Consider the following 27,085-nt stretch of genomic DNA (forward strand, 5'->3'; position numbering starts at 1 on the left):
TACACAACTTTCATTCCGCCATGATGGAAATAACTACTACCGAAGAGGGCTGACAAAAGCAAAAGTCCAATATTAGCTTTTAAATACTTCAAAAACACACTCATGAAAAAACCACCTCTAGAAAGTCAAAATACTAAAGAAAATATTAACTTACAGAACCTCACACATGGGCACGAGCCTGCGTCGATACTCACGATTAGTAGCAAAGCAACAAGCCCTGCTTGCAAAACACACAAAGTCGCTTCAGACCCGTGCACAGCACCCTGTTTAGCTGCATCCACAACTCACCCGCTTTTAGGGAGGGAGGGGCAGGGAAAGCAAAGCTGGTCTGCAAGTCCACTCCTGTCCCGCTTCCACCAGTGCCCCACAGGTTAGATTGAATGTTATTTGCACACAGACAAAAAAAAAAAAAAAAAAAAAGTATAAAAACAAAAACCCAAACATTCAAGGAAATATCAGAACGGGAAGAGAGGCTATGAGAAATTCTAAACCAAAACAGGATGTTTTTGCTCAGTCAAGCCATCCTTCAAACAACAAAGTAGCACCCAGCTCAAGGCAGGCAAGAATTTGGGGCGCAGGAGCATTCAGGAGGTAGAACTGTAGGCTCCTACAGCCGAGGGGAAAGCAGGAAGGACCGCAGATGCACCGCGGCCCCCGTCAAGTCAAATATCCTGTAACTCGCATCAATGGGTCCCGTTTTGATGGGTGCCAAGGGTACAATCACCAAGTACTTCACCTCCCATGCACCCAGTGGGGCACAGCACACTGCAGACCTCAACCACAACTGAGAACTTGTATTGCGAGATCTCTTCAATTCAGGTCTTGCATCTCCAGAAATTCACCTTGGGGCTCAGCTCCGGTTCCACGTTACTAGCCCACGCTGTTTTACAAGGGGAACCAAAGACTCTGCAAGCACAGGAGCTATCTGCGGCTTTCATTTTAAAGGTGTAACTGAACCACACATCTGATACATGTGTATATCCTGTACATGGCAGGGTGGAGGGGCAGCATGTCCAAACAACTGAAGCACGTTGACTTACTGTTTCGGGGTAGTGTAAAAGTTCTCTAGGGGAAGATATTGCAAACCTTGATGTTAGTTAGGCTAACAAGGGTATTACATGTATATTCAACAAATACACTTACTCAACTGTTTAACGTTGAGTGATGGAAAGTGCACATGAAAGTTTAATTTTTAAAAAATAAACAACTTGATCAATTAAAAAAATGCAAGTATCAGAGGCCTGTTATGCTATAGTCTGCCGAGGAATAAATCCAAATCTATATGTACGCAGCTCTGTTAGTCATGTACATTTCAGAGTTACAAGTCCTTGAACAGGGAGGAAAGGGGGTCTCAGCACAGCCATGATCAAAACCATTTGGATCCCTCATAGCTAAACAGGGAGAATTAAATACTTCGCTTTCCTCGACTCCAGCCCAAATGATTCCACAAGTGAAGGAAACAAGTAAAAGCACAATAGTAGCATACATTTCCCACCCCAAATATCATTACATTAATGCCTCTAAAGTTGATTTAACTCTATGGAAAAATACACCGAGAAATCTAGTCTGCAGACAAGTACAAGTAGTATGTGATTCAGAACTCTGCCAATAAATAGGGTTAACCGAGGTCAAGAATGGATATTTTCAAACTCATCTTTTCAAGACTCTGCGCAGATATAATAGGAAAGAAAGCACTGCTGTTAAAAAAAAGTCAAGAACCTTCCGTAACTACTCTGTACACCGGTTCGAGGTCTTTACTACTTCCCTAACTATTTCCATCCACCCAACAGGTATTTCATGGAATAGGCTAAACCATCAAAACCTCTGTTCCAAATCCTTTAGCATTTAAGGCTGTAACAGTCCAATCTCCCAGGCCCAACCACAGTCTCCCTGTAGAGCAGAACAAGCTCAGGTTTTAGTTCAGAGCACAAAGCTCTTCCTCCCAGTCTCCCCTCTGAGCACACGCATTTCATGCTGCAGCGTGCACCTCCGTGGCAGCCATGCAAAACATTTCACGTGGAGTAGCAATGTCTGCATGAAAGACTGTTGCCCACCCCAAGGAGATATTCCAGGATAACTACGTCTAGACAAGTCCTCAAACTTTTAACTGCTTCAAAGCATCTGATCATTTATCTCCCTTCCCTTGATAATACTTTATTTCTCCACTGATAAGCCCACATGGAATTCAAAGCCCCCATTTCCAGTCTCCAGCACAGCCCATGCCCTGAATTTTCATAATCCTGAGGAGCTCCAGGGGTAACTTTTCTGGTCCCAAGTACCAGTTGCCACCTCAAAGAAAGAAGCTCCAGTACTCCGAAGGCACCGTGTTCAGCAGCAGCAGGCGGGTCAGTACCCTGCCTGCTCTTGCTGCCGCTGTCACATTTTGATTTCCAGTTCCTCTATCTGACAGCAAGGCACTAGCTCAGGACTCCAAATAAATTCAATTCCCAGTTTGTACCAACTTGCTGCATGGCAAGTAGGGAAGAGTTATGCCTTCCTTTCCCTTCTGCCTCTGAAAAAGCCAGTGTAATAGCTTCCCCTACATCAAAAAGGGTTTAAAATACAGGCAGTAGAAGCAGTGTAGTCTCTAGGCTAACAATGGAGCAATTTACTGTTTCTTTAAAAACCCAACAGCTTCTGTGAAACTCTTCATCTTGATTTCTACCTACACCCTCTCCCCAGGCTCAAAGGAGCACCCAGCGCCTGCAATCAGGGCACCTCATTTGCCTCAGCCCCCACGCTGCCCTGCCCTGCCCCCCCCCCCCCCCCCCCCCAGCAGTTATCACTGACATGAACTTAACGGTCTGAAATCGGGGGGGGGGTTCTCTGCCAAGAAACCTCCCTGCGCAGCCAGCCCTATCCACATACTGTACCAGGATTTACCGAGGAGCCCTGCCACAACAATTGCTTGTGCACTTCACTTAACCCTCTCCAAAGGCTTCCCAGGGATAGGACTTCTACTGTTTTTTTTATCTCCCCACCCCCGAATTTCAGGAATGTTATCTCTCAGCATCTAGTTATCCAATAAGTTAGAAGAATGCAGTAAACCCAGCAGGGGGGTTAGATTGAATCACTGGCAAATGGATGGAAAAAATCCACTATTGTGTAGGACAAGGCGGTCATCGACAAGGAAGGCTGATAAAATCCACACAGCTCGAATTAATTTTTTTTTTTTTTAAGGGAACTAGTTAAAGAGGAGTGAAATAATTCTTGTCTGGTTTGATGTGGTTTCAGAAAAGGTGCTGATTGTCTACCACTCATCTGAGCAATTAGTGATCTTGGGTGTTGGTTTTTTTCTGTGATAAAATTACATTTCACTTGAATTGGGAGGAAATGGAGCTCAAGCCTCCCCCTCCTCTGATATTATACACCACCACCCCCCACCCCCCGCGAAGAGTTTAATGTTTTTGGTGATCTTCGTTTTTCCATAACTACTTTAACATAACCATGCACTTCCCCAGTGAAAATTAACTCATGAAGTATCCACTCCAGTCCTAGACGTGGAAAAACTCTGCCAGTTCCCTGCTACTCTCCAGCATCTTGCTTCCTTCGTTTTTTTCTTTGGTTTCGTTTGTTGTTTGGTTGGTGGGTTTTTTTTCTACCTCCCCTGTTCCCAGTTGAAAAGCTAGGACTTCCAAGAAGTTACACTATCCAAAGTTTCCCTTCTCCTCCCACTGTAAAACAGCATTTAAAGCATTTTAACTGTAATTATGACAAGATCACTTACTCCAGTAAGCAAGACACACAGCTGGTTACTTACAGAAATATTCCAAAGGCCTGGATGTTTCCTACACTGAATTTATCAGGATGTTCCTACCCTAGGACGAGCCGCACATGCGTTACACCTTCATCAGGGCTTCCCGTGCCTTCAGGTTCTCTCACGGCTTTAATTTTCCTGCCGTCTACCTGATTCGCCCTGCTGATTACCCACCTATTCGAAAGAAATATCCCGCTCAGAACAGAATCAACTATCGCGACTTGGCGCTTCCGAGGAACAAAACCGAAACGCGCCGCAGAAGTTCGGTGGGAGGCGGCGGCGCAGCACCGCGCTGGCCCCGCTCCCCGCGCCGCTGCCTGGGGCGAGTGGCCCGGTGTCCTGCCGGCCTGCTGCCCGCTGCCCTGCCCGGTGCCCGGCGCCGCCGCAGCCCGGTCGGTGGAGGGCACTCACGCCCTGCGCTGCCGCCCGCCCGGAGAACCGGCCGCCCCCGGGCGGGGCCAGCCGGCAGCGCGGCACCCCCGCATCCACCTGAGCCGGCCGGGCATGGCCCACGCCGCGGGCTGCGTTATTTATTTATTTTTAAAGCGTTGCTGGAGCTCGCTGCGAGGCAAAGCGGTAACAGCCACCAAAAAGTGGAGGTGCCCCCCCCCACCTCCGCCCGGTCCTACCTGCTCGGCGGCGCTGCCTCCGCGGTGGCCCGTCGAGGCTCCCACCGGCGCGGCCCCGGACCACACTTAACACTAATACAGTGTTTAAGACCGAGCTAAACGGCACAAACCCCGCTGCCAAGGTCAATTGCATGAGAGTCCTAATTGTAAGCCTGACATCAACTTACCACCCACAGCAAGCAGGAGGAGGCAAAGGTTAGAGCAGCAGCTCTGTCAAAACGTCACATGCCGCCGAGCCCAGCAAAAGGGCTTCATCACTACAACCAATATAATGTTTCACTTACGTAAAAGGAAAAACAAGCCGGGCATCGCCCCCACCCCACCCACCCCCCGGCTCCCAGCACCCTCGCACCCTCCACGCCGCTGCAGCAGCCCGGGCCGCGCAGCCCAGGGCACGGCCGGGAGTGCTCCCCCACCCCGGCCAGCCTGCCCCGCCGGCAGGGGCTCCGGGTGGCCGAAAATAAAAATAAAATCAAGGAAACCACCGCAAAACTCGGCTTTCCTCGTTAAACACACACACCCCGACACCCCCCTCCATTTCTGCAGAGCTCAACGCACGAACTGGGGATTTAACTAAAAGAAATCTCCAATTTTACTCTCAGGAAAAAGTTGCAGTTTGATACTGTATTTTCACGAATCAATCAGATTTTTAATGGCAGCAACCCAGCACAATGGGCATTTTCAACCCCTTTGTGAAAATGCTAATTTTCAGTACGTAGCATTATTCTCCAGTGACCACCTGCTGATTTTTTGACCTGTTAATTGATCACCAGGTTAGCAGAACCGCTTCTTAACTCGCTGCATTGTTCACAGAGGTGGGTCCCAAATCGTTTTGAAAAAAAAAAAAAAACAAAACACACACCACACCAAAAAAACAAAAAACACAGAAAAAAACCACACCACACAAAAAAACCCCACTTGCAAAAGGGAATATAAGGGCTTGATTTTATTATTACTATTATGTATATACTCGATAATGTCCCAGACAAATCACTGCGGTATTTCGAGTTCGTTATGCAGCTTCATCACTTGTTATTTACGGGCACACCTGGAGCGGGGAGCAGCGAGTATCTTGGACGGGGGCGGCCGGCAGGAGGCAAGAGCCGCCGCCGCCGCCTTCCCCCCCCCCCCCCCCCAACAGCAGAAGCGGGGATCGGGCTCCAGCGGGGGTACCCGCACCAGCCGCCGCCTCCCCGGGCCGCAGCGGAGGGTCCCGGCGGGGCACGGCCGCGGGGCGGCGCACGGCAGCCCCGGGCCCCGCTCCCCCCGCCCCGCCCCCCACGGGAGACAGCAGGAGACACCCCTCCAACCCCACGGCAGGGCCAGAGCTCCGCCAGGTCCCCCCAGCCCGCGCAACCGCTGCCCCGGCTCCCGGAGGGATTTCCATCCAGGGTTTTGTTGTTAAAAGAGGAGGGGAAGGGGGGGGGGGGGAAGCCCCAATAACAACAACAAAAAAGCAGCTGGCCATTGCCCCGGAGAGCGCGGTGCGGAGCGGTCCTCCCCGCCCCGCACACCTCCCCCGCCCCGAGCGGGCCGCATCAGGAGTTATTAACCCTTTTGTTTCAGCCGAGCCGGAGGTGGCTTTCCAGCAGTGGGCAGAGACTTACATGTGGAAACATCACCTCCATCCCCCAACCTAACCATATGCACAAAGGAAAACAGTCATGCATTAAACATGGGATTTATTGCCTTCTGGCCAGCTTGCTGTTTCTTAAGTCACCATTAACCGGACCCAACAATTGCCCATTTCGACTCAAAGAAGAGAGGGGGGAGGAGGAAAAAAAAATTAAGAGCCCGAACCTCCTGCGGGCTGGGAATAACCAGCTCCCGTAACGTGCAGTTCTAGGAATGGAAAAAAACAAAACAAAAAACCACCCACAAACCCAGTCCCTTCGGAAGGCAAAGAACCCAAAGAAAGTTCCCTGGGGACGCACGAAGTGTTTGGGCACAACGGCCACAACAGCTCCTAACACGCGCAGCCCGGGTCAGCCCCCGCCAGCCGCCCCTTCCCCAGCCGGGACGTTCCTCGGCAGCCCCAAGGGTGTGAGCAGCGGGGGGCGAGCCCGCAGCGCAGCCCCCGCCGCAGGAAGATGCTGCTCGGTGGAGGAAAGCCGGGCTCCGCAGCCCCGGCCCTTCCCCGCTCCCGCGGGGGGCACTGCCGGTGCCCCCTCCAGCCCTTCCCTGGCCGCCCACCCCCGCCGGCAGCTCAGAGCTGATCGGAGCGCAAATTTCTGCTTTCCCCGGAGCGAGGCGCGGGGCTAGAGCTCCCCTGAACGGGGGGACGGGGACCTGCGGCAGCAGCAGCCCCCCCACCACCCAGATACAAAGCCCTCACGCACACCCCACATTAGCTCACCGGAGTTATTTTAGGAAGTCGGAAATCAAAGATGGCTGGAGGTCAAGCTACAAAAGGTCCAGGGCGATTGTGATCTCCAACAAAAATAGTCCCAGCGCTTTTTTTTGTTTGTTTTGTGTTTGGCTTTTTTTTTTTTTTTTTTTTTTTAAGCCCTACAAAAATCCTCATATAACTACCGAGAAAGTGTTAAAACAGATCGGGGACACCAAACTCGAGCCATTTCCTACCCCCGCGAAGATTGTTCGCAATTCCTCCTCCCTCCCCCCCCCCCAGTCCCCTCCGCCTTGGGGAGGCTTTGGGGTTCACCCCCCATGCGGCTGCACCCCGAGCGCAGCGGGGCTGCGCCGCCCACGCCGGGGGGGTGTGCGGGGCGCTGGGGGCCTCAGCCGGGCAGGGCGAGGGACCCCTCGGGGCAGCGCTGCCCTCGGGGGCGGCCCGACGCTGAACTCCCCCCCTCCCCGTTCCACCCCCCCACCCCCACCTCCCGCGAAATAACGAGGTGCCCCACTCAGCCCCGCGGAACTACACCGCGCCGGGGCTCCGCGGGGCTTTAAGCGCCCCAAAAAGCCCGCGGGGAGCCGGGGGTCGCGTCCGTGGGAGAGCCCGCGGGGGGAAGCAGAGAGGCGGGAGAAGCCCGGGGATGGAAGGACCCCCCTGGTAAGCGCCCCTCGCCGCCCCGGCCGCCGCCTCCGCGCATCAGGAAAGTTGGGAGCCGCCGCGGCTCCGCGCCCGCCCTTGCGCCTTACCACTTGCAGCATCTGGGGGCTGCTCCTCGGAGTTGATGTGCTGGGGCTTCGCCTGCTTCCGTCGCGACATGGTGCACCAGCATCGGGAGCAAAATAGTAGCAATTATTTTCCTCTTCACAACAAATTCCTAGAGTTGGGAAATTACCCCCATTGGGCGGAATGCGCATGTCAGAGTAATTATGATTATCAATAATGCATTGCGATTTATCATGGGTCCCTGACAGCTGATTGGCCTGAGTCCAAGGGCTCACAGATTATTCAAATAAGGTCCATTGATCAGGGCGCAGCGGGGCACGCTGGGCGATGTAGTCCCGGCCCTCCCGGGCGGGTGACAAAGGCGGGGGGGGGGGGGGGCGGCTGGGGCCGCCCCCGGGCAGCGGGGGTTGGGGGGGGGGGCGCAGGAGCCAGCTCTGAGAGTAAACAAACAAGCCGGTAGCCCGGCTTTCCAGGCTGGCGAGGGACAATACCTTTGTTATCTCACCTGCGCTTTTTATATTGTGCTTTAAAGACTTTATTTTTGGGCGTGGTTTTTTTTTTTCTTTTTTTGTTTTTTTTTTTTTTCCTTCTCCCAAGCAAGCAGAAGCCCGGGACAATGCGAATTCATCTCTTTGTCCTTAGATAAGGTGGAAAAGAGCGCCGAGTGTCCTAGCGGACGAGCCCGGGGTCTCCGGGTGTTGTGGGCAAGTTTAGGGGCTTTAAAAGCGGATCTGGGCGGCGCGTAGTGATGCTTGGCGTGGGTTCAGTTGTTTAAAGACTTAACTTTTAAGTCTCACTTTCTGGGAAGCCGACAAAATCCAGCCAACAGTATTTTTTAACAGCAAATAAAAACGTTAGACATGTAAAAGGTTCATGTGAAAAACTTGAAGCAAGTGAAAAAACCACCACTTTGAAAGTGTTTTCCTGTACTAAGTTGGCTGTGTAAATACACGGTGGGATCACGTTCGATTTTACTCCTCTCTCCTGCTGTTGGGGTGCATGTGAAACCCTGCCACGCTGACCCCCACCCCGAGCCCCGGGGGGTGGCCCCTGGCCTTTGGTGGCAGGCTGGGGTAGAGCCCCTGCGGCCGGAGATGATGGCGGGACCCAGTTCAGCTGAGGCTCGGGTTGACTTTGCTGTAAAATCCCTCTGAGTGTCACAGAGCAGTCACGTCTCCCCCTCCCATCCCCACTGAGGCCAGCCGGACGTTGCATAAGCAAAAAATGTGAGGACCCTTGGATATCTGGAGATGTGGATTGCAAAACCTTTGTGGCAGACATCATCGCTTTTTGTTTTCACCTAGAGCAGTCCCCGCTCCCATCTATGCTGTCTCTCAAAAATGAAGTGGGTTGCTGGAAGATGTCGGAGAGAAAGAGTAATTTGGTGAAGAGATGATTTGGTTGATTTGGAGGAGTAGGGCACTGGGTACGGGTTCAGAAGATCTAGGTGCAGCTGAAGTTGGATTCAATGCGCACTTGCCATTGCATTCATCAGCAAACAATTTCCCAGGGTCTGTGCCTCAGTTTCCCACTTGTGACTGGAGCATGACTTTTCCCTAGCTGCAAAGCTGCTGTGAAAGTAAACATCCATCCGAGAGTTTATGGAGGTTCAGGTGGGTGCTGTGGAGTGGAAAACCCAAATCTTAAGAGACAGCAGGAAGGTGGAGGGAGGAAGCAATGATACCTAACGAGGCCATGCAATTGCTACGGAACATTGCGCAACATAGCAGCCTCATTTTACCACTCAGATTACCAGCATTTTTACCTTGCAAAACCCCTAGTGTTTGCACAACATTTATTCTAAAGTTTGTGCCTGTGCATGCAGTTATGCCGAGTGTCCATGGTACCGGTCAGGATGATCTCCCTTTTTTTATGTGTGATGCTTAAGGTGGGAGGAACTGTAGTGTGCATGGGACAAGCATGGAAAGATCTTAACTTTGTAGACCAAGGTAAACAGCGCGTCATGATCTAATTAGTTATATATCCTCTTGAGGTTTTGTTTTGTTTTTATAGTGTCTCATAAGATGTTTTATTTAGCTAAGGGTAACACAAACCTTAGAAAAAATTTTGCACAGCAGAAACCATCACCCTCCTCCTCAGACAATTATTGAACATGGAGGTCAGGGGACAAATTTTGTTTTTCAGGCCACTTTCCTTGCCCTTTTCTCTGCAATCAAATAATGGTTTTACAAACCCCCACTCTTGATGCACTTTAATGAACACGTTGCATCAAGAGAAACTCTTACTAATATAAAATAAAGAGATTAATGGGTATTTAAAATCACTTGACCATTTTTATCTGGTGATTACTCCACCGCCACGTTGCCCAAAGAGCTTCTATATATTTGTTGGTTTAACCAGCAGTTTGAAATGTTCTTTGTTTCCAAAGTGTGTCCCAAGGAAATAGACTGTTAAACAAGATTGATACCAATTGATCCACAGATAGATATTTAGATGGATTAATTTTCTCCTTTTACACTTGATATGCTCAGTATAACTGAGAGATTTTCATTTATTACACATAATGCTACCAACCTACATCAGCAAATTTATTAAACACACTGGTTTATGTATCAAGCTGAGAGACAGACAACTCTGTACAGTAGATCCATATTTAAAATAGACAAGTCATGTGGAGCATTTGTACTGAATTTAAAAGAATATATTATATGAAATCAATGGAAGTTTTGGTATTGATTTCAGAGGACTAGGATTTCACTCGGTATGGCTGTGACACAGTGAAAGAATAGATGTGGAAAGCATTAGTTTAAAATGAAAAATAAAAAAAGCCAGGGACGTTGTTGTATTTAAGGCTGGGAAGACAGCCGAAGTAGGAGAAAGAGCACAACTGGCTGAAAAATATAGGGAGGAAGAGGAGGAACGTGACCAAGGAAAAGCTCTCCTGATTAATATTTTCCAGGGAAGGTGTTCCCAGCCAGTGGTGGTTATAAATAGGCTACGCTGAATGATTACATCATATGCAAAAGGCATGTTGCTTGGCTTTAAGCACGATCATATGGATTAGCGTGATTACAGCTTCTGGATTTGAAAAATAGCAGGCTTCCTTTTCTGGCCTGACATTTATTTATTTTTTTAAGAAGAGTCCAGAGGAACAGTCTTCTACCACCAACAGAGCTGAGGCATCATTCTTGATAGGCATACTTCCACCAGCAGCCCAGCCCAGCCCCAGCGCTGGTGAAAAAGCAGCTTTTTTAATGCCATGCGCTATGAGCACGTGGAACTCATTGCCACAAGAAACTGCTGCCAGCGGCAGGAACCATGGCTCTGCCCAGCTTGGGAAATTCCTGTCTTCAGGAATGCCACTGCAAAATGATGACAAATATGAAAAATCTGATAGGTATGTTTGTGGGGAGATGTACATATATATATATATGTGTGTCTACACAAATAGGTGTATTCTATATCTCCATATGCAAACCTCATATGCATAGGTCTCACCAAGGTAAAGGGCATCGCCTTGAATCCTGTGCTGTCCTACTCTGATCAGCTTAGTTTATTGCTGGGAAGAATACACAAATTTAAAACTGAGTCTTTTTTTTTTCTGTATTCAGCATCTAAGTGTATAATAAAAATGTCTTTTCCTAAGTTGCACTATGTATTACCCACATCTTTATAGTTTGGAGTGGGGGGGGCGGGGTTGGGGAAGTCTTAATATACTTTGAGGCACACCAGTTCACTTTTCTCCTGTATTATTCTCTTCAGTACTGCAACTCATTGCAAGATAAAGGTCCCGCTATAGGCTCTCAGGGCTTATCTCTACTGCTTGGAAGATGACTTGGATGTTACCCTCTTGAAACATGTTTAGGAAGCCTCAAGTTTGCTGATATGAAGTTGACCATAGCTCTGTAGGCAATGTAAATCAGAGCAAATGATGTTCATTGTTGGGCCAGTTAATCAAGATTGAATGCAGAGACCCAGACATTCAAATTCAGAAGTGATTAATAAGTATGTTAAATTGCATGTTAGTACTTATGACTCCTCCAGACCAGACTGAATCCAAAATCAGGAGACACTCTCATTAAACAGTTTTTATACCATTAAAACTATGGTAGTTAAGGGACTTGTTTTCTTCCTACTTTATAAGAAAATGAGGATTACATTCATCCTGGGTTCATCCATCCATCCATCCATCCATCCATCCATCCATCCTTTTTCGAACCTGATGACCACTTCAGTCAAACCTAATAAGAGGGGAGCGATTTCAAGGACATAAGTTTGTGCAAATCATGTGAAAATCAACATCTAGACAGGGAAGAAAGATCCGAATTAATGTCCTCACTGAAAAAAAGAATTACGGTTCAAACCTTACCCACATGGCAGCCAGCAAGCCAGACGGCACGTACGTACTGCTGGCCCATCAGCCAAACCATTGCTCTAGATCCGCACATACGTGGCATTGGCACCAGCCACCCAAATGGGCTGTAGATATTGGACTGAGCGGGGAAAGCACCGAGGAGTGGGAAAATGATGGAGCACAAACTATTAGAAACAGGCTTCCCTAGCCCGCTACTCAGGGAACAACTTGCTTCTTGACCTAGTGATGCCTTTTTAGTACAGCTGCAGTTAATATAGCCACAATACAGCCTAAGTACCTTCCGTGTGGGAATCGTTAATACAAATGCCCTCACTAGAGCAATGGTCGTACTTTATATGTATTTTCAGGACAATATAAGGAGTACACCTGTTCATAAATAAGCTTCAGGTTAAATTTAGAAACTCTGAGTTTGCTTCCAGTTTTTTTTAATCACTGTGCTAAAATCTTTGATGCCAATTCTTTTGAATGTCCTGAAGGGATCTGGGCACTGAATTCCGTTGGACACTCAGTCCTAAATATTTAAAAGCCAAAATATCAAGTAAAACAGTAATGATGAGCTGCAACAAAGGTATTAACAGAGCTTCATATTTTCTTTCCATCATTAAACAAACACAGTGTCCATGTAACAGTATCACAGAACTGTTATTAATTAATGAGTAGATGTTAATATAATAAGTGTGAGCAGCCATTTATATTTTTTTTAAACTTTCTGAAGGCAGCAAGCCCTCCTGGTGGGGCAGTGACTCTGTACAGTCATCTGGTTGCCCCACACCCACTGCTCACTCCACGGGGATTGCTAGGAAGAGGTTACATTATTTTGCATTATTGTGTTTTAGGAATAATGTTTAGACATTGATGATGAGACTGAAGATGGGAGAAGGAGTTCTGAGGTGGCAAGATTTTCACACCTCCATTACATTATGGAAAGGTTAAGGAGAAAGAGACAACGTGGGGGTGTAACAAGTAAAAACCCATGTTACTTCTTCTTGTAAGCACAGTCTCTTGTACTCAGGCTGACAATGCTGCTGATTCTAACATTTTATAGACACTATAGAAATGCCACCTCCATAACGGTATTCCTAATGCAACTAACAGACTGCTGATTCCCATGGGATCTGGGCTGTTACATCTATAATGAATTTTACCAAAGATGCGTCTGACCGAAGATGCAGGAAGCAACTTAATTTCAGACCTTAGCTCTCCCAAGCAAGGGGAGGAATAACATAGGAATTGTAACTTTGAAAGAACCACCAACTGGCTTCCCCACCAGGAGGAATGAGAGGCATGTGGGCTAGGCAGGTAAACAAACAAATCTCTGGATGTTTGTTAAAATGCCCAACTGTTTCATCTACGCAAGAGTAAACATTATCAGCTCTGTTTCTCACAGCATGAAAAGCACCCTCGTGTAATATCTTGTATTAGACGGCAGATGCAATCTGGAGAATGAGAGATCAGCTTTGCCCAAGAATACAAACCAAGTGCTTCAAGGAATGGAGTAACTGTGTGTTAAGTGGGTAGCATTCCCCCTACTCTGCAATATTTGTTCATTTTCAAACACTTACTTGCTTCCGAATAGACGTGAGACCAGGGCTAAGCATAACTTGTCTTTGTGATACTGTCTGCACTGAATTTCATGACCCAATGATACATCTCAGATAGTAACAGGAATCCTGTGAGATCCTTTCCTTCCAGACAAGGTACACAAACCTTTTTTTTAGCACTAAGCTGTAATGGAGCCTTTGGAGATGCCTAATTATTATCCCTTTTTACAAGGGGAATGTAGGGCCAGCAGTGGTATATGGGTCTCAGAATAAGTGCTGTGAGCTGGCAGCCCCTGCCTCCAGTGCATCAGTGCTGCCATTTGCCCATGGCAAATCCCCTTCATAATTAGCAACTAGGCTAATGGGGTTTGATTCTGAGGGATAATTTTTTCAGTGAACACCAAACCAATCTGAACATGATGGTGAAATATGTAATTAGATGGCAATGCTTAATACAACTTAGTAGGTAACAAATTAGGAGCATCTCCTCCTGTATCCTTATCATCTCAGGTACCATGATTGGATTCCACGGAGAACTGCTTTATAATCAATTTGCTGATACATTGTGCCATTATGTTATCCTAAAAAGCAGCTCATGAAGGGCCCATGGAGCACACTGCCTGTCCTAGCAAAGGACTGAGCTGGGTTCCGCAAAGGTCTTTTCCCAGGTCTGTGTTCCTGGTGGTTGCAAAGGCAGTTTGCTAGCTGGGCTTGAATGGTCTGCGATCATCTGTGCGGAGACAGCTTGGGGAGAGAATTATGAATTTCCTTGTTCATGTCAGTGAAGCACCAAGATCGAAACTGAATTATTTTCAGATGTCAAAATACCACTTAGCAGGGATCTTTTACTTAGTAAAATCAGCTCTCATTTTCTGCTTTTATGACTATGATTAATAAGATTATATTTTTTTTAACATTGTAGACCTAATTCCATTTCTTTTGCTACAGCAGTTTTTCCAATTACTTTTATCAGTTATACCCCAGTCCTAAATTTGGCTAGTTTCCATGTGGGTGAATTTGGTTCATGCCATACCTAATTACAACCAATTATTAGTGGATATTCAGAGCATTAGCAAGTTTTGGAGGTGCCATCTGGTCTTTGATAACTCAGCTTTTAGTTAAAGAAATAACAAAAATTAACAACAATTGAAAAATCCTCAAGCCCCCTGTCTTCAGCTGTTATGGTTGGAAGGCAGTAGGAATAAACCAAACCAAACACTAACACTTAAAAACATGAATAGAAGAAAGTCAACACAAAATTATACAAATGGAAGCCTGAAAGAAATAAGGACAAAAATCTATGAATTACACTTTTTTTTTTGTGAAGTCTTAGCTTAGTTTCAGAATTATGACTTAAATATCTAAAATGATCAAGCTTAGTACTCTACTCTTTATGCCAGGAAGGTGGCGGAGAGGAGGAGAGTGGAGGGATATAATAGTATGATCGCTTTTGAACATCTGCACAATTCACCGTGAGTGATATCCTTTTTTTCACAATTTATAGACCTTGAACAGAGAGTAAAGTTTGGAAGAAAATCCATCCCTTCCTTCTCCTCGTTCCATCTTTCCTACAGATCAATTCTTGACCAAGACTTGACGATGGCAGTATGTTCTGTCTGCCATAAGTAATGTTATTTCAGGAAAGTCTGATTTAAATGCTTATCTCCAGTTCTGATGAAATTTCCAATGCTATTCTTTTAAATGGATGATTAAAAGGATTTTGTATGGCTTTTTGTAAAGATGCTGAGGTGCCACAGTGGAACGAGCCCATGGAAGTTAAGACTACACTTTTGATATTATTCAGTATCTCTACTTAGATTGGATGACTCAAAAATTACCTTTGGATTTCTTTATACAAAAAGATTCGTCATCAAAAATTCAAACTATGGGCATAATGCTGTAAATCCCAGAGCGTTTATCCAGTCTGGATGCTGTATAGCCACGTAGATACATTACTGGATTTGAGAGAATGCATGTGTCTTTCTAAACAAGTCTTATGTCAGATCAGGTTGCTCAGGCCAAACTGGGGTAAATGGATATTTTCTGCAAGGTGTTCCTGCTGTCAGACACCACTTTCACCAAGAGACAGTATTGCTACTCAGTTTTCTTTTCAAAGGAAATGGTTGTTGAGTGTTAGTTCATATATTGCCTCCCAAAATGGGCAAAACAGACTTTAGTCTTCATCGAGACAGCTTAAACACAGCCCTTAAAACTGAAAGAGGGAGCCTAAAACTGGTGGACAAAGACATTGAAACCAAGCGACTGGTAGTTGGGACAGAACTAATTAAATTTAATAGCTGCCCCCAAGTATGATTAAACACAATAGGACATCTTTGATGTTTTGTTGGCCAGGGTTACTTCAGCCTATTCTGGTATAAACTCACCAGCCAATTCTGGTATAAATTAAAAAAACCCCCAACCAACCAAAAAAAAAACCCCACAACCCTAAAGCATTCCCACCTGTGAAGCTCGGTTGTTCCATTGTAACCCCATCCACACCAGCTGGCCAAACTGTTTTAAGACCTGCTGGTTTGAACATTGGTTAGTTAACCAGAGTGATGTGTTTTCTAAAGTCACCTTGATGCAGCGCCACTGGCTCACAGGGCTATTGCCACCTGTAAAGACCCCTGACAGCTCTTTTACAATCTGTCTGCTTTTATACCTACAAGACCCTTAATGCTGTCTGATTGTGCCCTGTAGTAGTGTAAACGATGCACCATAACCGACCTACGTCAGGCCCCTGCCTGCTGCCCCTCAACATGCACTGCACTGAACTCTTCAGGTAAAGCTTTTTCATGGAAATGCGCAGGTGAGGGTGGATTTGGGCAAGACCTGGGTGCCCGGGTGCTCCAGATGTGCCATGGCCACACAGTGAGCAGTAAGATGCCCAGCACCTTCTAGGCCACTTGCTCCAAAGACCTGCAAGGCGATGCACATGTGAAAGCAGCACTGTTAGTGCTCCTGAGCCCGCTGCTGGGGAGCTGGGGTGAAGTGTTTGAGAAGAAGAAAACAACTAGGTAAAGTTGAAATAGCTGTTGTTTGTGTCTGACTCAGCAAAAGTACTTTTTAAGGCCCTTTATAATTAGAAGCTTGGCAGAGAGCTGGCTGCAAGGAGAACTGATGCCATGTTTGGACATCAAATGACGATCAGCCCAGTTTCCCTTGCAAACCTCCCACGTCCCAGCTAGTTCTGGCTGTAAGTTGGTTATCCCTGGTTGCGACTGTTCAACAGCTTGAATTTTAATTTAGTTATGTTAGCTAAGGTGCAGTCTACTCTACAGACTTTAACTAGATTAAGGGACAGATTAACTATAATTGGAGTCCCTGATTGAATTAGATTGGGATTACAAATATAATTGGATACTACCCTATCTGAGACACTTCAAAGGAAATACATCTTCGGAGCATGAAAGCTGAAAAATCAACAGACCTTTGGAAATCCTTGATCCTGTTTCCTGTGTGGATGTAACCAGCCCTGTGTCGCTCCAGTGCCTTCTGCGGAAAGATATTTTTGAAAAGACGATTGCAGTGGTGGAAACTATAAACCAGACTTTTGACATACATTGACAAATCAAAGGCAACGTAACCTTGCAGCTTCGTAATCTCACTGGTACTAGTGACACAGCCAGATTAGGTTAAAACTGCGCCTGAAAGGAGCTTTAAAACCTTAACAAGTAACAAGTCCTAAGCATGGACTAACAGGCCTCAGGTTTTATTGTAGGATATAAGCTAGGAGCCGCAGTTTAAGCAAAGAATTCCTTTTGCTGGCATGGTTTTTGCAGACATTTCCATTTGAAAAGGGCAGTTGGTGGAACAATGGTCTCAGCGCTGGTTCAGTGCTTGACACCTTGCAGCATGTAAAGGACAAAAGCCTGAAAACTCGGTGTTTTTTTTTCTTTTTTCATATGATATCTTTTCCTGTTTGTGGCCTTTAGTCTTTGCAGTACTGTGAACCTCCAGCCACTGGTTAAGTAGGTCACACCATAAACAGGCTTATCAGAATAACAGCAGGCTCGTAACTCAAGTAGGAAAAAACCCTAGAGAATACATGTTGTGGAGAAACAAAAATCTAGCAGCCTCTTAACTGACCAGCCACATCACAGAAGGAACCCTCAAAATATCTAGTCCTAGTCAATGTAAGCCTCTGTAAACGTATCGACGCTATTGAGAGGGTGCTCTGTTCTGGTCCAGGCATGAAATGACTTTTAGGTCTCTTGAGCCTTCTATACCTCATTCAATCTCCTCATCCAGGCTCCTCAAAAGGCCCCAGACATTCACGTTTATATAGGAATTAATAAATTGTTATGTCAGAGGTATTTTCAGGGCAACCACCCAACTTGGGTTGCTTTTTGTTCTTTGTTGGATGTTCCTTTTTTTTTTTTTTTTTTTACCTTTTTCTTTGGCCTTCATTAAAAATTTTGGACTCCTGTGAAGAACATTGGTCCAGTTGTACACTGCTCACCCCTGGAGCCTCAAAGTGGTTTCCATGTGTGAAATATTGTTTAGAAGATAAAAATGGCCTCAGCAAATCTATAATCCATTTACCCGTTCCTCATAACACTCAGTCCTGACTCCCTCCACAAAAACTCAAGAGCAGCAAAGCATCTTTACAGGATGCCCAAACAAGCTGGAATTACAGTTAATAAATTGTAACCTACATGCTTACGTTTCCCCACACTCTTTTTGCTGATTAATTGTTAACAGCATTGCTGTTTAAAGGTACTCCAGGACAAATTGGATCCTGATTTATTTTTTTGACATCCCACACTTAGGTATTTTCAGGAAAGAAGACAAACGCATTAAAGTAATTCTGTGTCCCAAAGTGAGACCTGTAACCATGGAAAAAAAAAAAAAAAAGAAGATGGGACTCTTGGCTCCTTTGTGTAACAGATCATGGATATCTAGGAGAGCTTTTATTTATGTCATTTGTATACACAAGATTTATGTTTGCAATTAAGTTTCAGTGTAAATTAGCCTAGCTTGTGTGTCTGTTTAATTGCAGGTGCAAATCAAGTCTGTAAAACAGCTTTTTCTGCCCCCTTGCATTTGTAAGCAGCTCACATCTGAGCTTCAAAACTGTGTATATTTTGCAGATGACAGTTGTGCCGTGAAAAAAGTAACACAGATTCTAGTTTTCTAAAGCTTCAGCTAGTAAATAGTCTCTTACATATTTTAATTAAAGTGGTTATTCGACAAGAAGCCCTTGTTAGGTTTAGGTGCATAAATTCACTCGATTTTGCACATCAAGGGAGTAAATTGTATCCAAATATTGATATATGTTGAAACTATCGATACAGCCAAACAGGTATCTTCCTTTTATTTGAGATTTTCCAATTTCTAAGCCTGGTGTTATGTGACAACTTTAGCGTGAGCAATCTTTATCTCTGTGCTAGTTAATTGAGAGGGGTCAGATTACTGCAAGGAGCCAAGCACTTCGGGTGGGGGTTGCTGTAATTTAGAACATGAGGAATTTTGACTCCAAACTTTTCTTTTCATCTCCAAGATTAACTCTTGAATTTTCAGGGAGGAGGGGAGAATGGGGGGGACAGGACCCAAGGGATTGTTGGCAGTCACCTTGTGTCTGCTAAAGGGTGACCAAAGAGAAGAGAGAAAAAAATTGCAATTTCCTTTATTTACTAAGCTTGCTCCATTCCCAATTGTGTATGACTTGGCAACAATATATTGATTTTTCAGGAGTTTCTTTTCACAATTACAAAAGAAAACGAAATTACTGATTGAGAAGGAAAACTTCTTTGTTCTGTTTTGTAAAAGAAACAGGTTTTTGTGTGTTTGGAAGAAATAGAAATGCATTAAACTAAGAAAAAGAGAAGGAAGAAGATGATGCCACAGAAATCAATACAGAGAATTAGGTGAAATGGAACATCTTGTATGTTTTTTAGAAAATCATTTTTCATACACTAAATACATTTGCAGACTTGTTTCCTAGAAACCTTTTCAAGTTGCAATTTAAGTCTGAAGCTACAGACCTCCAGGTAGGTTTTAAGATGGCTGAGAAATCTTTTCTGTTATTTTGGGAAAAGCAAAAGACTGGGAAGAACTGGGGCCTTCAGAGACCACCTGAAGGATTCTTAAGAAACGCATGTATATTTATCATCCCTACAGCCATGTCAAAGAAGGTATAAAGTTATTGCCTGAGGGTTGAAAGACCTAATCACACATCATTGGGGTGCAGGGGGGTACCCCGTATCACATGAAGGAGGACTCCTGAGCTGGCACACCCTCACCACCTCTGCACTGTATTTTTCTTTGCAAAATACTGAACGCTGGCTCTCCCCGCCAGGCTTTATAAGAGTGGTGGTCTGAACTCAGCATGAGTAGTGGTGAAATCAAGGCTGAATAGCTTCATTTTTGAATGCTAATGCTACCCTTAGGAAGTATATCACCACCTACAATAACCGGGGAGCAGTCCATCACCCTCATCCCTGCCCCCCCCCCCCCCCCCCCTATTTACTTTGGGCAGTCAGTGTGCTCAGGGCTGTTTAAACATGGGAGATGACAAAGCCCAAGTGGCTCGCAGGGGGGAGACCTGGTGTTTTCTCTCAGGGTGAGGTTACAGTTGGGGATGAGCCAAAATATCTGCTTGCTGCCATCCCCGTTTCCAGCCAGAGATGGGAAGAGAAAGGATGGTGGCAGTGAGTCTTTGAACAGGGGTTTTATGGTCACACAGCCAAAGCCTCCCAGTTTAACTCGACGACATTAGACCATCAGGGCTAAACAGCACCGTGGCTAAACCAGCCTGTGTGCCCACCTCGCTTTTGTTCTTTTTATGCTGTACTGGCTGAAAAGTAACCCAGTAAAAAAAAAACCCAAAATTTCCTAGCTCAGCTGGATCATTTCCTCAGACCACAGTCACAACATATGCCTGTGGGTCCATCCAGCAAGGAGCTGAGACACGTGTGGCTGCAGCCCCCTGCCAGCCACAAGCCCTGCACCCCCCCGGGCTCTCCCCAGCACAGCTCTGCACTGGGCAGGATCTGCTCCCCTGTCTGCAGGAGCATTCCTGCTTTTGAGAAAGCCGTGCCAGGGTTTTTTTTGCCATCAGTGTAACCTCACCTCTAGGAAAAAGGAAATTAGTCTGCAATTATGTAATTATCAGCCACCCTGAAGCTCAATTAATGCATTCTGTAGCTCTTCCAGAAAAGGAGGAGGTCTGCTGGATGCATGGTGTAAATATAAACGATGGGAATGTCTCCCCTCCTGCTTAGTTTCTTAATATTTTTAATTGCATCAATAGGGTGGTACGTAAAGAGAACTGAATTCAGATCAGTTAGGGTTTACATCTGCAGCTACCGGCTAACAGTGATGAGCTGCACGTTGCCTGGCTGTTATTTCAGGGCCTGGCTGTATGAATGGAGTTGCTTCAGCACAAGGAATTTTGCTGCAATAGCCCGGGGCAGCCATACACAAACAAACAGCCTCTCGGAAGAAATACTCTGAATGAGTAACCCAGGATACAGTTTCCTGGGCTCAGCTGGATTTACCTCAAGTCATGGAGTTGTATAGTAGGGGCATAACTTTTTAAAATACTCCATTCCCCCTCTTTGCAGCAAAGCACTGGGGGTATTCCCCCAGGTTAAGCAGCTTTTCAAATATTTATTTATCTACAGAGAGTTAATCAGGAGCAGTGACTCCAAAATAAGACTTCATGTAGATAAAGACTTAAGAAGGACTTGAAATTTCATGGAACAAGGCTTGATCATGTCACAGCACAAACACTAGGTTTGCTTGTCCTGGGAGGGTTATTGTAGCACCTCACCCCCCCCCAAATTTTTGCCATGGCTCTGCAATGAAGTCACATCAGTGAACAATCCTGAAGGTGCTGAGTTACTAGCTCACTAGCACCCAGCCTAGCCAAAGCATGATGCTGTAATACAAGAGGGGAAGGACAAAGCAATTCATAAATTCACCTGTTTAGTCTTCATAAATCGTAAGGAGTGGGATGTCTGGCTCCTCCTTCGTGTTGTTTTTCCATAGCATCTTCTCCCACAGCCACTCCAAACCTCTGGTTTGTCCCTCAGGCACAGCTGGGGCTCTGGTGGGATGAGGTGGGGATAAGTGGGCTCCAACAGCAGTGGGTAATGGGTAACAGCTGAGGCTCTGGCCCCATGAGGCTGGTGACCCACCACCTTCTCTTCTACCGTACTGCTTACCATCAACAGTCATTCATTAAAACCTGATTTTATTTAATCATAGAATGATACAACGGTTTGGGTTGGAAGGGACCCTAAAGATCACCGGGTTCCAACCCCCAGCCACGGGCAGGGACACCTTCCACTAGACCAGTTGCTCCCAGCCCCATCCAGCCTGGCCTTGAGCACTTCCAGGGATGGGGCAGCCACAGCTGCTCTGGGCAGCCTGTTCCAGGGTCTCACCACCCTCACAGTGAAGAATTTCTTCCTGATATCTAACCTAAATCTACCCTCTTTCAGTTTAAACCCATTCCCCCTTGTCCTATCGCCACGTGCCCTTGTGACAAGCCCCTCGCCAGCTTTCCTGTCAGCCCCTTTAGGTACCGGCAGGAGCTGTAAGGTCTCCCCAGAGCCTTCACTTCTCCAGGCTGAACAACCCCAGCTCTCTCACCTTAGGAAGACTCTGGGGAGACCTTACAGCAGCCTTCCCATACCTAAAGCTTTCCAATACCTAATCAAGCCTTACATGCAGTCATGGGTTTTCTGTGAAATATGATGGAAGTTCCATCCGTGCATGTGCAAAAAAAGAGGAAAAAAGTTTTAATTCACTAGTGCCTGTTTGAGGAGGCATTATGCAACCTTCCATAATTTTGGGAACCTACTATTACATGGCCAGCGGATGGCACTTCTGAAAATGAGTGACTGCTACTCAGAGCACTCTGTGTTCCTACCGAGAAGACTGTTTGGTTTTGGGTTACTAACTTCCACGATATTTGCTGTTTCATTTAGAATTGAAGTTCCTAGAGAAACAAATGGTTGTAAGAGAAGCCTTTCTTCTGTAAATCTGTAATCTCAAACTATTTGATAAAAAAGAAAAGCTTGAAAATGTGGGGTCTCTGTGGGGTTCATCCCAAGGTCACAAACCCCCAGGAAGTAAACAGAACATTTACAGTATATATATATCTCTCTGGTGTGTATATATGTATATATATATTCAGCATATATATATCTCCAGTACTTATATATATCCTCTGTGCATATGTGTACATATATCTGTTTTTATATATATATTGACATCTCAGATAACTTTAAAGTAATTTTGGAGCTTTTGGGGTAATTGAAGCTAATATCTGGGGTTGATTTTTTTGTGGTGGTTCTTTTTTCCCTTCCAAATACCTGTGAGGTGTAATGCTGTGTTTCTCACTCTTATGTGAAATTTATTCCTCCAGACCCAGCGCATATTCAGCTTTCCAGATACTATCAATGATATGTAAATAAAACAGGCAGAGGAAATCAGATTTCAGCCTGCTGGGAATACAACCTTCTCTTTCTGGTTTTACTCTGATATCACAGTGGGTAAATAGATTGTGAAGATACAAACTTGGGAAAGGTATTAAAAATAAGGAAAAGAAATCTTGAGGGAGATAGATGGCAGGAAGTGAAGGAATGGGCAAATAAAAAGAAACACACATTCTAGTGCTGGGGAAGGATGGGCTGTCACTGTGATCGATCGGCTCCAAGTGACAGATTCTTCAGAGGCAGAAAGATGCCTCAGCAATACTGAGTTTAACTAAGTGGGCAGATCCATGGTGGGCCTCTAGCCATAAAACAGATTTGCCAAATTGCCTTTGATTCATTATATTTATGAGTTTAAAAAGCATGTAAAATATTTTAACTTTTTTTTTTCCTTTTCTTTTTTTTTTTTTTTTTTCCCGAAAGAATAAACATAAATAATGCAGGAGAAGGCTGAGTTCAGCACTATGACGAGTGGCACCAACCTGAATCCTGATGAATCTGAGATCAGGGCACGTGGGATCAGGTGTGTGTGGAGTAGGACTCTGGGGACAAATCATAGCATCCAGGGAAGAAAACTTGTATCTGAGTAGCTGGTTATTGCTGTGCTCATAGAGCTCATCATCTCCATCTTCTAGAGGCAGAATCTCTCTGCAGGGCATTTGCACAGTGCCTTTCCTGCAGCATCTGAACACCGGCATTTGATTTTAGGGCAACAGAAATGACTACGTGGGATTAAACCCGGGGGGGGGGGGGGGGGGGGGAAGGTGCTGATCTCTTTCAATAACCACTTTTGATACTGGACATCATCTGATGCTCAGAGAAGATGGTAAAAGACCATGCAAGATAATTAGCCACCACATTAGGTTTCATCTTTCCCTGAAAATCAGAGTATAGATTAGACCCTGAAGCCTGAGGTTAAACCACCCTTGCAGAAATGCCATTAGCAATAACAGTTAAACAAAGATAGTTCTGTCATCCAGCCTGAGCATGAAACTTTTAAAATCCTTGTCTTGGTGGCCGTGAGTCCCATAGTGCAATAAATCACTTCACTGAAAAAGCATTTCCTATGAATTTGCTGTCTAATATAATAAAATATCTCTTGAATGTCATGTCCCCTTTTTATGTGTCTCTTTTCAAATTTTAAATGATTTTACTTCTTGCTGGAGTCGGGCTATTGTTTAATCTTTAAAAGCTTCTTGCCTGGTTTCCAGAAGTGCTGAGCACCCACAAATGGAGTCAGTGGGCTCTGTAAATGTTCAAGATCTCAAGAATAAGGCATGGTTTTGATGCTTAGCTAGTTCAATGCTGCCATTGATTCAAGCTGATTTGATGTAATGGATTTCCCAATTAGCAGGCAGGGGAAGATCACACCTTGGGAATACGTGCTTCATAAAGGGATATACTACCTGCCTTGAAGAAGTGTTTAAAGAATTAAACCCAACAATGAGTCCAAACCCCAGCTGCTCGTTCTCCAGCTGACAACTTACCTTCTGCAGCAATAAGTAGTATTTAATCTTCTGAAGAATAATTGCCGCTTGCAAACATGTTAGCAAAACCAGCACAAGATTGGCTGAGAATCCATATGTTACAGTTATTGGGCCTTGCTGTGATAATGTGGGTGGGCTGAAGGCTGAAGTTTTAAATAAAAGATGCACAGGGAGAAAGTGAGAATGCAGTCGAACCAGTCCATAGTGCTGAGGCTGCTCTGGATCTGAACTTACTCAATGGAAGTAAAATATTTTGCTTATAAAGAATTTTCATAAACATGTCTTAGGATGTGTATTAGAGGTACGTCTTAGGATGTGCATTAGGAGTAAGCTAAACACGATGGTATAAACACAGGAATGGCTCTGTAATAGGAGAATAAATGGCCTGCCTCTGCTCCCTGCAGCAGCCCCTGTGGAGGCTGCGCACCCTGCGGAGCCCTTGGCTGCAGCCAGGAACTGCAGAAGATCAATCCCTCCAACCAGGCATTCGGTGTTTAAATCCGGGAGATGCCTAAATATAGAAGCGCACAGCTAATTCCAGGATCCCCTTTTGAAAAAATTGCAACCACATCTAACTTATCTTCAGCTAAAATTAAAAAGGGCAGATCTACCTCAAGGGGTGTCTCTGTGCCAAAAATATCTAAAAGTTTCTCAGGCAGTGGAAAGAACAAACCAAAAAGAGCAAGGAGTTTTTATTTGGTTTACTGTTAAACACTTATCCAAAGTGTCCTGCCAGATTTTGAAATGTATTTTTCAGACATTGAAAGGTACAGGCAGGCATGTAAGAGGGCTTTCCAAAGAGTCCAAGCAGGTCAGGTGCCCAGTTCCCACTGAAATTCAGAAATACTTCAAAATTAGCTTCCCTTTACTTTTATTGTCCAGTCTTGATTCCCATTAAACGCTAACTTTAGCAAACCTCAGCTAGAAAAATCAGATGTTCAGCATTTAAAATCTGGTAGATGCCTAAATATAGAGGCAAATGCCTAATTTGAGACTTCCACTAAACTTCTGCTTAAAACCTCTACCACATCTAACCTATATAAAGGCACAAATCAGCACTGAATAATAATAATAATTGAATTCAAATGTTTTCATCCAGATAAAGTGCAGCAATTGAATTAAAATCTGCAAGGATTTTTGGAGCCAGGGTGGACAGTATAAGCTATAATCTAGTTCATGGTATAAACTACTAATTATATGTCCATGGTATTCATCAGACTAAAATGTTTCCTGTGTGATGTAAAAAAAGTATGGTAAAGATTAATTTAATTATGCATTTTATAGATGAAACTATGTTTTTAATATTTTGTAACTAACAATAACTTTAAAGGGCCACTGTAAACATATAGTATTTTGGAACCTTAAGAGTTTTAAATAAATAACATATGGACCAAAATAACGTGTGAGGCCTGAATTACAGTTTTGGTAACATCACTTTATTTGACTGACAAATAAGGCCAACAAAAAACCCAGCTCAGTATAAACTCTGTACTATTGGGCAGAAAAGGACTTTTTACTAGTGAAAGTGGGAAGTAATTTAAGCTAAATTGACAAAAATCCAATACTTTTTGTGCTGGTGAGGTTTGACAGTACCAAAGCAGTCCAGTTTCTAGCACTGCTGTATTAGCAAACCTGCGAGGAATAAATAACTACATTCCTCAGCTGTCAGCACTATCCATTGAAAGGCTATAAAATAAATTAAAATTCCCACCTATTTTATCTAACTCTCATCTTCCTGCTTGCAACTCTGTCACGATATTTTGGAACAAGGTGCGTGATTGAAACTCTGTGCCTCGGCAGCATCTGTGGGTTGTAGCATCTTCTCCCCATGGCAGGATCCACCCTGCATCCCTGGAGCCGGTGCTGCACGGAAATGTGAACTTCAGGGAAGTTATAGCAAAGATAAACCTCGTTCTTGCTCTTGCTCTGCCTCATCTTCAGATGGGAATTAATGTTGTTACTTCATCACAAACGGCTCCTGGACAACACATGACAAACACATTAGAGGAGGGGCTGTGCTAACAAAACAACAAAAAGTTTGCTTTCTTGACAAAATAATTGATTTTGATGATTATTTTTTGAAACAGTGTCTCTGCTCAGTACTCTGCCTGTGGATAGGTGTTAAATTATTCCTGTGAGAAAGGTGGCCAAGGGTAACAGCAGCAGCTGTGGAAACCATTTGCGCCCTAATAGCACTGCTGCAGCATCCCTGGTGAAAGCCCCACCACGGAATGAGGAGAGGCAATTTCCATGTGATGGTAAACAAAGAATATCTATGTGAAGATGGTCTATGTGTAGTCACTCTCATCCAACATTTTTTCTTTCTTTCTTTTTTCTTATTTTACCCATTCCCTTGTTTATTTTGTGGCCTCAGCCTGATTAAGGTCCCCTTTTTGTGTTTCAGCTGGGTCTCTTAGGCTGCATCACTAACAACTTGGTGCTATTTAGTTTTATTTGCTCTTAAAATGAACAAGGCATTCTTAGGATGTGTTATGTGATACTACTGTTTTGTTACTTCCCCCGGATAATAAACAGTCTGGAAATAAATGATTTATAAAGGGTTAGCATTTGTGTGACAGAAACTAGGACAAGTGGCTTGACTCGGATTCTGCTTGTGCCTGTAACTCCAAATATTTCAGATGATTGACCTCTGATTTGCATTTATTCAGAGTCCTGCCCAACGCACTGCTTTTAACACGTATAAGTCAAGCGAACATTTAACACTAATGTAACGGCCACAGATGAAGGAACCTAGCAGAAGCCATAGCTATATTTTCTTTACAATGAAATACATATGCAGCTGAATGGTA

At 44.9% G+C, this 27,085-nt stretch overlaps 1 protein-coding gene across 9 annotated transcripts in view; it reads right to left on the bottom strand.

Annotated features, from left to right (window-relative positions):
* The window catches only part of SALL4 (spalt like transcription factor 4), a 41,922-nt gene that overhangs the window by 7,217 nt on the left and 7,620 nt on the right, over positions 1-27,085 (bottom strand). For 3 of the 9 annotated variants that reach the window (XM_080404076.1, XM_080404075.1, XM_080404077.1), the window contains exon 3: positions 7,489-26,253. In XM_080404076.1, coding sequence (XP_080260202.1) covers positions 7,489-7,558 — 70 coding nt within the window. In that variant the 5' untranslated portion in view covers positions 7,559-26,253. The other 6 variants (XM_080404079.1, XM_080404078.1, XM_080404080.1 and 3 more) reach the window with 6 other exon arrangements.

This window comes from Falco punctatus (assembly GCF_963210335.1).
Source record: "Falco punctatus genome assembly, chromosome: 10".
NCBI classification, from domain to species: domain Eukaryota; kingdom Metazoa; phylum Chordata; class Aves; order Falconiformes; family Falconidae; genus Falco; species Falco punctatus.